Source organism: Echiichthys vipera, assembly GCF_963691815.1.
Source record: "Echiichthys vipera genome assembly, chromosome: X".
In the NCBI taxonomy this organism is placed as follows: Eukaryota; Metazoa; Chordata; class Actinopteri; order Perciformes; family Trachinidae; genus Echiichthys; species Echiichthys vipera.
In genome coordinates this window covers 35,916,475-35,926,558 of record NC_139825.1, presented here as the reverse complement: position 1 = coordinate 35,926,558, position 10,084 = coordinate 35,916,475, and the positions used below count along the sequence as shown (strand labels likewise).

General features: G+C 38.8%; 2 protein-coding genes across 2 annotated transcripts; one reads left to right on the top strand and one right to left on the bottom strand.

Moving 5' to 3' along the window:
- Positions 1–3,495: 3,495 nt before the first annotated feature.
- On the bottom strand, positions 3,496–6,120 carry rfesd (Rieske (Fe-S) domain containing; the record flags this gene model as incomplete). Its single annotated transcript, XM_083939618.1, has 4 exons — positions 6,092–6,120; positions 4,420–4,580; positions 4,135–4,169; positions 3,496–3,783 (listed from the first exon to the last, which is right to left on the bottom strand). Exons 2-4 carry the CDS (start codon positions 4,574–4,576, stop codon positions 3,496–3,498), a joined length of 480 nt encoding a protein of 159 aa, XP_083795744.1. The 5' UTR covers positions 4,577–4,580; positions 6,092–6,120.
- A 1,138-nt stretch (positions 6,121–7,258) lies between these two features.
- nudt2 (nudix (nucleoside diphosphate linked moiety X)-type motif 2) lies at positions 7,259–10,037 on the top strand. Its single transcript, XM_083939419.1, has 3 exons — positions 7,259–7,296; positions 8,058–8,185; positions 8,307–10,037. Exons 2-3 carry the CDS (start codon positions 8,062–8,064, stop codon positions 8,624–8,626), a joined length of 444 nt encoding a protein of 147 aa, XP_083795545.1. The 5' UTR covers positions 7,259–7,296; positions 8,058–8,061; the 3' UTR covers positions 8,627–10,037.
- Positions 10,038–10,084: the final 47 nt, after the last annotated feature.

Sequence of the window (10,084 nt, the reverse complement as noted above, 5' to 3'; positions counted from 1 at the left end):
ACAGACAAACAAGTTGTCACTCGGTAGGAAACGCAATTAGCTACGAGGAGTGGGGGCAGCCTCGCGTCTCTGCATCTAGACCATAGGAATGACGTCGGCGGAAAAAACAAAGTCTTGCTGGGAAATAAAGAACAACTGGACAGAGAGAGAGAGAGAGAGAGAGAGAGAGAGAGAGAGAGAGACGGACTGAGTGGTCGCGCCTGACTCAGCAACACGCACGCGGACATACACGCGTAGAAGCAGCGCGCGCCAACACACACACACAAACCCTTACCGTGACCATGCTGTCGACATGCAGGGAAATTACAGTGATGTTTTGTTCAGTTTTTGCACCTCGTTGTCTTTTCAAAGCTGGTTGTTTCATCCTCTGAATGCATCACAGAGGACATGTGTCAATAACTTCCAGTCCCCTGACTCACAAAGACACTGAACCTTAACGCATGAACACACACAGATTTGCCAAGATGTGTGAGCATGGGTGTAATGTTAGTGATATAGCCTTTAGTGATAATAAAAATGACAACCAGTGAGGAAGTGTTGGGAGACTATTTGCTGATATAGCAAGAACATGTAAAATACTGTTTGGCTTTGGGGTTGTTTTGTCGTGGGAGTCGGTCAGTAGATAAAAGGCTATAATGGGATCTGGTCGTCCCTCTTGGACAAACTCTAGAGCTTTCAGAGCTTTTAGGGGGAAAGAATAGCTCAAGGTTTTATCAGAGCCTCTTGTGTCATTCATAATCACAGTACATAATGCAAGACATAAAACTAACAGAGACTATTTAGGCCTTGGGTTTGAAAGCCATGCATCACTAATTCCATGCTGCTTACATGCTGTGCAGTACTCTCCCTCTGGAATAAGGTGCATTAAGCAGTTTCCCCAGACAGTCTGCTCTTTATCTTGACAGAGAGCCCTCCACTTGACCTTTTTCCAAATGACCACCTGCGCATAATAATACCTGTCATGTATCAAGATTCTCAATAAAACCAAATAATATTTTAATATATTATGTGCGGTAACTTTGCAGAAGTGCTAAGCCCACTCGTTCCACTTAACCCAGGGCCCTGTGCATTTTTGATTGTATTCAAAGCGTCACATAGGCTGGCAGAGGCTTCAGACTGTGTGAGTTTGCTGTAGGCCAGCCACAGAGACCAGCATCATTCATGCACAGAGGAACATCATACCCCGTAGCCTTTTTGTTCTCAACCCATGGCATTTGCAGTTCTAGGGCAGTTCTATGTCGCTGTTAGCCTGCATGGTGGTTACAGAAGCAAAGAAGTAATCTGAATGTGACAGGCTGTCTTGACTCTTTACATCAAATGGTTAACAAATATTTTCGTGCAGCATAGAGGATGCAATGAATTTTGATTTAAGATTTTTCTGGAGGTAAACTGAACTGAAACATAAATTGTATGATGGACTTGTACTGGACTTCAGACTTTAAATCTATCACAGAAAACTATCTATCAACAGACTTGAAACTTGGAAACCCCGACTTTCCAGGTCAAATGGAACCATTAGGACACAATCAAGATGTATTATGGGAATTGTATAAGCCAGCCTTTTTGGAGGTCAATTAATTCTGACTCAAACCAAAAGTCAAGATATCTTTTGGAACGTTCTTTTTTCAATCTGTTTCTTGCAAGTTTCCAAAACTTAGTGAAGCACAGTGATAGGGAGAGTTACATTTTTCCTAAATAGATTGGGTTAATGTTCAGTCCTTGTTAGTATGGTGGGCTTCTGTTAGATTACTTCTGTGTCAGTCCAGCTGCCCTGAAAACTCCCTGGAGTCTGCCAAGGTCACGATTCCCTTGACGCCTTCAATCTGACTCTGCAGGCTGCAAGATAGCTGCAGGGTTAAATGATAACACTCACGTCACTTCATAATGTCATGTTTATGCATTAAAGCCAATGAGATGATAGTACATATCCTCTTGCTATAAGAATTTGATCTTTGCTGTTTGAGCCTCAGAATTAAGATGACTTCACACACTACATTGTATTGACGACTCTTCTGTTTTCCTTGGTCAAGTAATTAAACTCCTTCAGTATCAGACATACAGGACTGGCATTTTGTTTTCTTTCTGGCACCACAATGAATTATTCCCTACCACATAGTTCTAAATCACTAAAGTAATCCTTTAAGTATGACAGTGTCACATCTGAATCATAACATAGCAATATTACAAAGTCAGTGTTACAGGTAACATCATGAACATTAAAGGAATAGTTTGACATTTTGATAAATGCACTTATTTGCTTCCTTGCAGAGAGTTACATGAGGAGATGAATGCTGAATGGTCAAAACAAAACCCTGGATCTCTGTACAGAACATGCACCAGGCGGCCCATAAGAGGCAGGAGTGGGGAACAGCACCTTCCAGCCAGCCACAGTACCTGTCCGAAGCTGCTGTAAACACACCTTTTAACAACCTCAGGAATGGCTTGGTATCCTCAGGAAAGGTTGTTTGTTTGTTTGTTTTTACAGTTGCTCAAGGATTTTTCTTTTTGTTACCAATGAACAAGAAACATGTCACAACACAAATCCCACACTATGCCGCCTGTGGCGTGATATTCATGCTCTCCGAGGGAATAAACAGACATGGATATTACAAGAAGTGGCCAGTATTGTGGTATGATCTTTGTATTTTACATTAACGATTTTCCAATTTAGGACCTTATCGATCAGCATAAACCTTTTTATCTTATTGATTCATCCACTGCATGCATAATGCATGAGGAATACTGAAATTCAGAGGGATACACCAGTGTGGGTATGCATTTAGCTACCTCATGCCACTAACCAATTTGAGAAAAGAGAATCAGAAATCAAAATTCGCCCAAAAAGTTTATTAACATGATTGTTTCAAGATGCACATTTCCACCTAACATGGCAAACATGACCAGAGTTTTTGGTTTTAATATCATGTCAACAACTAGCAAGCGAAACACTGCCAAACCCATTAAAACAAGACTATTTTTTATTTCCAGGCGAACTCTGCTGGTTACTAAGGTACATAATGAACTGACACCCTCTATATACAGTTTTGTGGGAAATTAGTCATTAAGAGGCAATGAAGAAAGATGAAGAGACAATAATATCAGCTTCTTCATGTGAGTTTATTCCAAATGATTTCCTTGCAAGGAAAGCTGTCTTCATGACACCTGCACATACAGCTCCTGTGTGGAAGTGCCCTAAAGGTCAGGTTCTGTCGAGTTTAAATACAGATAGCACAAACAGCCCAGCTGCTATGACATTACAGCAACATATCAGAGCACAAGGGTGACTTGTCCTGTATTTTGGGTTATGCAGAGTCATAATTATAAATTTCATTCCCACTTGTATCACAGGATAAAGGGAAGTATCTTCACAAGATTACAGGGCTGTACATTGCATGCAAAGATAAAGAAAAACTTCTGCATCATGAGGAGATAAAGAATGTGTTTCAGGGGATACAAGTGGAGATTATAGAGATGCCATCCTCATCATTTATTATACTACTTTTTCTTCTCAGCTGCTGCTGCAGCTTTGGCCCTTTCTTTCTTCCCCTTCTCTCCCTGGTAGAAGTCTGATTCGATAAAGCACGTTGCCTCAGAGAGCTTGACATAGACATCCCCATTGGTCTCAGTGACAGTGTGGATCCGCTGCTTCACACCCTTGGAGTACCATCTGGGCACAGGTGGCTGTTCACTGGGGTCTCTCGCCTTGTATATACCCTCCCCTTCGGCGAGAGTAATCTTGTACTTGTGGTTTGGACAAACTATGCACAGCTTGCCGTCAAATTCCTGTAAGAGTGTTGAAAGAAAGCGTGTAGATACCATCTTGTTGGCTAAATGTAGGTCATTTATGTATTCTATTAGCATAACATTATATAACATTATTATATTATGTTATGCAGGTTTGGTATCTGAATTACACCATTCCACTATGTCTCAGCCCAGCAGTAAGGATTTTAGCGCAGATGGAAAAGTCTGAAAGCATGGATATGGTAAAAACAAAATACAGTCCAGTACTGTAACTTGAAAATGAATGATTGAATTAAATAATTTAATTTAATTTAATTTAATTTGGGCATCTTTGCTCTGGGTCAGACACAAACACAACCTCTAATCTCTTAAGTCAGATGTAAACCTCACCTCAATGTCTCCATTCTGCAGTTCTGCCGCAGCATCTGTTGAGAGGGTAGATGATCAGTGTATTGCAGAATAAGCAAATAGTTTATAGCACACCAACCTTTTGCTGACTGGGCACACTTAAGAGGTGATATGTGCTAAAATGTTCTATGGATAAAAAAGTAAATTAGCTCAGTGTTAAATGTCCCATTATGTCTATGAGCAGCAACTTAGTTTTGAAGTGGTTCAATGAAGTAAGTCAACAACACCTTTGATTCAGAATACATGTGCAAGAAGTACTGAACTCACGATAGCAGTAAGAGTCCATAGCGTAGAAGGTGTTCTGGTGGTAGATGATCAGCACATCCCGATCCTCTAGTGTTCTGAAAGAGCGCTTTGCTTCAATGAGTTCATCCTTCTTCCCCACAAAATGAGGCCCTCCTGTTGGCTGCTCCTTCTCCTCCATGGCTCTGTGCGTTTAGAAAGTGAACAGGAAATATCGCAATTTAGTATTTATCAGCATGTTCTTTTTCTTTGCCAAATCAAAGTATTGGTTGTCATAACTATCCTGCAATGGAGGCCATCTGTGCTGCGTGGTAACCATAATGTATTTGCAGGTGAGAACTTCAACTTAAATCTTAACTACACAAGAAAAGTGTGGCCTTTGGATTTGTCACAGGGAAATCGTGTTGGCACCTCCCATCACAGTTGTCAGCTTAAATTAAGTCCACAACACCTCCAGAACATTCAGCTTGACAAATCAGAATAAGAACATCTCTACCTACTGATCATCAGCTCTATTCCTGACATACTCAGGCCTGCAATACTTTTTAAAGAGGACATATAATCCTCATTTTTAGGTGCATACTTGTATTTTGGGTTTCTACCAGAACATGTTGACATGCTTGAATGTTAAACTTTATGTCACTTTAAACCCTGTCCAAAAAAAGCCAAGTCTGGTCTGATTGGCCAGGTTTTTTTTTTAGATCTTCCGCATCTGTGCTCTCAGCATCTCAGCAACCTCATTGCAGCCGGGAAATGACTGTAACGATACTGTAGGAAGACCTACCTATATATAGAATAGTTTGGATATCACAATTGTACAGATGTCCTGGCGGCTTGTTTAAAGGCACAGTTTCTGAGTATGGACTGTGTGCCTTTCTCTGTGGATTGTATTCACAGTATTTATATAACACCTTAACCTGCTTAATCATTTTTAAAAGACATGTAAATCTCACTACAAAAAGAGACCTTTAACCATTAAGTGAACTACAAGAGACTAAGTGGAGCTTGATCCTTTAAGAAAATCAGAAGTTGAAAAGTGCAGAGCCCCTGAAGACCCAAAAGATAATATGTTTTTTTCATTTTGTGCGAACAAGTTATTATCATTATCTTGTGCACATAAGATAAGAACTTGTTCGCACAAGATAAAAAATATCACTTTCCTATCCTAAGTTAAAGGATTTATTTTGCTCTTGCTTACCAATCAAGTGCCTAATGATTACAGTATGTATGACCTACATGAATATCATTATTATACAAACGTATTGGTCGTCTAGAGACCACAGTCCTACATCCATGTGTAGTCTCTGTGACAGCCAATATAAAAAATATCTAAATGCAGGGGAACCTGACCCCAAGTGTGATTCATGTATAGCGGAGTAGAATAACGAGCACTTCAGTGCAGGCTGAGTAAGCACAGTAGTAGTGGCAGGGACAGTCACATGTCCTGAGGCATCTGGCTTAATCACAGACAGCTATATGCTGTGAAGGAAAGAGCTACAGAATAGCAAAATAAATGTTTATGTCAGGAAAACAATACACATTTTCTTTAAGCCAGCACGGAAGAATAAATGTGTACAAGACCATCAAAGTCACATTATATAAATGCATCCCATTTGTCTGTCTGACTCTTTCTTTCCCTTTATATTTTACTTTATAATATCAAAAACATGTGTTTTGGGTGAGTTATTGTCTTTACCTTGAAACTCAGCAACGGTGTCTCCTCTGTCAAGCCGAACAACTGTACTGCTGTCAGCTTGGCTTGCGTGGGAAGGAGGCCCCATCTCTATTATCTTCAGACACAAGCTGTCTTCAGTTGGCCCTATCTACACTGGCTACAATTATTATCTGTCTCAAACAGGCACGACATCTATCCGATTGTAAATAAATATATACGTTTTTCATAAAGCCGTTTAACCTGTCATTGCAAGGGGTTTTCAGTATATGTTATTATTTATTAAGGCATTTTAGTATTATCAATTCACTGTTTTGTGTTCTTCTTCAGTAGTATTTTTCCTATGGAACTATAGAGTAACTAAGTTAATTGACTCTCTACATTACTTGATCTAAGTTGGGCTGGTGCGATAATGGGATGGCATGGAATTATATTGTGATAAAATCATATATCAAGATGTCTTGACATGGCGTCTAAATTAATAATTACAGCTACATTGTAACTCAAATTTCTCAGAAAATCTGATGTGAAACATTTTGAGGGATAATCACTGACAATTTTTACGTCACACTATTTGTGTTTCACAACAATTTCACTTGAAACTGTTACACTAAAGTTCTTAATAAAATTAGAAAATACTATTTGGTTATTTTATATAGACCTGGCTATTTAATTTTAAAAACTACCAGAAAACATGTTATGTTTTGATCATTGTGTATATGTGATCATTTTCTGCAACTTTATACTTTTACTCCACTAAATTTCAGTGAAATAAATGTACTAATTTATATTTGCATTTATTTACTGTGCAGCTTTAGTTGGAAGTTTTTACATGTAAAAAAAATGTACAATCAATTTATGAAATGATATATCATGAAACATTCATACCAAGCAGTTTAAAATCATTAACAATAACACTAATCGATCATAAAACATTGTCCACTAATATGTATGACATGATACATTTATACTAACGTGTAATGTATTAATCATATATATATATTACAAAATAATAATAATAATAATAATAATAATAATTATAATTATAATAATAATAATACAATTATTATACAATTATATAATAATATCTAATTAATATAATGAAATATCTGAATGTAGCAATTCTGCATAGAGAGTACAGTAGCAGTAGCGGAACTGTTTGTGTTCGTCTTCAGATAGACCGGACTCATTTCTCAGGACACCGCTGAGTTCCGCAGCACACTCAGCAGGTGAGATATAGTAACTAATATGTAACTAATGCGCATAAAGTCTTGTCACATTGTATAGGCCGTGAGTAAATTGGTGACATGTTTTAAGTAAACTAAGTAACTATTGGTCAAACAGCAGTCTGTGTTCATGAGCTGTAGAGAAGTAAGCTATATGAGCTAACATGCTAGAAATGCTAACATTTCATTGGTCTGGTTGGATGGTTTTAGAACACACTATAATAATATAATACTAATACAATAAGTGGAGCTTGCGATATTGTCCAGGCTTTCCCATGTGGGTGTATCCCCATACTATTGGATATTTTGTGAAAAAAAAAATTAATTTCTTCAGAATTTCCCGTGAACAGATTTGACACATTAAGGAAAGGTCTATGCATCTTTACTGCACATTTGTGATCTCTTTGCTACTAAATACATGTGGTATATGTCCCACCTGCACATGGAAACAACTGTTCTTGGAACATTTGTGTTTTCATGTCTAAGCACAATTGTGGTAAAGTAAAAACATGAATCTTCTAAAAGTTGTTCATTATACTCATTTTACTTTTTCCATGTAACATTATTTTGTAATCCAGGGTAATGTAACAGTTTCCTCCTCAAAAGTACAAAGAGTCACACTTTGCACTCCCATGGAGAGTTGTGATTCTTCATTTCTGCTGTGAAAATCTGACGGTGGCTCAACCTCACAGGCAGCAGCCTTTTGTTTTCTATAGTGGAATTCTGTAACACAGTGTGTGGTTGTGTGTGAATTTGATGAACAGGGAGATGGCACTGCGTGCGTCTGGCTTCATAGTGTTTCGTTTAGCCCGAAGTGTCCCTCCACCAGACAACATTGAGTACCTGCTCTTGCAGACCTCTTATGGAAAGCACCACTGGACCCCACCCAAAGGTGTTTACAAGTTTAGAAACTGTACATTTATCATATAGTTAATAGACACTAATGAGCTAAATTCCACTGATATAGCTTTAAATGTTCTTCGGCCAGTTACATCTGACCTGTTCACCACCAGGTCATGTAGATCCAGGTGAGGACGACCTCACCACAGCTCTGAGAGAGACCAAGGAGGAGGCGGGGCTGGGGGCAGAGCAACTGCAGGTGATTGATGGCTTTGTGCGGGAGCTGCGCTACGAGGTGCGAGGCCGACCCAAAGAGGTGCTGTACTGGCTGGCCGAGCTAAGAGACCCAGGAACAGCAGTGACTTTGTCCGACGAGCACATGGACTACTGCTGGGCCCGACTGGAGGAGGCGTGCACTCTGGCTCAGTACAAAGACCTGCAAGACACACTGAGGGCAGCACACACACACCTGGAGGCTCGACAGGACAAATAGCGATGAACCAGAATGAAGAGTGTACAGGCGGGATGATTATAGAAGGGAGAGCTGCAGCTGGCATGTGGGGCACCCAATGTGTGTGTCTGCAATTTATGTGATTAATGATTGTGTCTCTGTCAGGTTCAAATACTGCATAAAAAGACAGTATCCAATACTGGAGTACATACAGATTTCTCAAGCAAAAGCTTCACAAATGAATAAAAAGAAATGGTAAGCAGTAGATGCAGCCACAGGGTGGGGACAAAAACAAGGAATCTGGTGTTGTACATTTGACACCGTAGACTACAAAATACTGCAGGCTGTACTTTTGCAAAGGAGTTCCTGTCCAGAAATTAAAAGCCAGAAGAGGAGATCATTTTATTTTGCTAGAAACTATTGTCTTAAAATTTAAAAGAGGCCATTATTATGCAAGGCTTCTGGTGTAATGTACACATTATCATAAATTTCAAACAATGAAGATCAGGATAACCATATTTTCCAGGGATAATACTTTACTATATATTATATAGTTATATATATTATATATTGTAAGTGAACTAATGAAACCATTTGCATACAGGCAGAATTATTATATGATAGATTATGTCTTGTTTATTTGGTGTTTGTTCTTGATGAAGGATTATTTAAGATATGTTTTAGTAAAAGACAAAAAAAAACAAGTGAGAAACAATAATTTCATTAAACCCAACCCGCCATTGGCCACCCATTCTCATTTTGAGATGAGATGATTGAGCATTGGTTTTATGTACACGTAATGCTGCACGTTTTACAGCATGGACATGTGATTAATCTGGGCAAAATCATAGTATTTAATATATTTTTTTAAATACAGTCAGCTACTCCTAATTTTGGTAATCTAACAGTGTTGTGAAATCAAAATCAAGTTTTACTTCATCGATCTAGTATAAATCACCTGAAAAGCACATAAAGTGTTTGTTTTTTCATGCAAATCAAAATGGGACTTCAAACATGACCCTGGTCACACATACTGCCACATTGGACTGTAGAGGAACATTCTGCTCTTAACGCCATGCTGCAGGATTAATAGCTTCTGCTGAATGGATGAAATAATTAAAGAAACAATTGTATTCTTGCAACTTGTATAACTGAGTGGAAGTGCTCACTTCAATTAACAGCATTGAGTTGGAGGTCAGTGAAAGTGCCCAAAGTAACCTTTGCCTTTCTACTTTCAGAGGCGCGCACACACAGTATACTATAAAGTAAAAGTGCTTTAGGTGAAAGCTGAAATATTGCTTTGAGACCTGTCACAGTATCATTAAACCAGTAATTCATGTCGTGCCTGCTAGAGCATAAAAGCTTCTCTCCCAGTGATAAAAGACACTAAATTAAAATTACAGTTCTTTGTGTGCAACTTGGTCGTTTATGTCATCTTATTAGCCATCAGCCATACTCCATTTTATCTTGCGTGGGGGGGGGGGGGGGTGTACGTGTGTG

Bases quoted from the DNA above. Each gene is read 5' to 3' on its own strand.
- nudt2 (XM_083939419.1), top strand. From the start codon at position 8,062: ATGGCACTGCGTGCGTCTGGCTTCATAGTGTTTCGTTTAGCCCGAAGT. The intron at 8,186-8,306 runs GTGTTTACAAGT...GTTCACCACCAG, and splicing joins CCACTGGACCCCACCCAAAG to GTCATGTAGATCCAGGTGAG.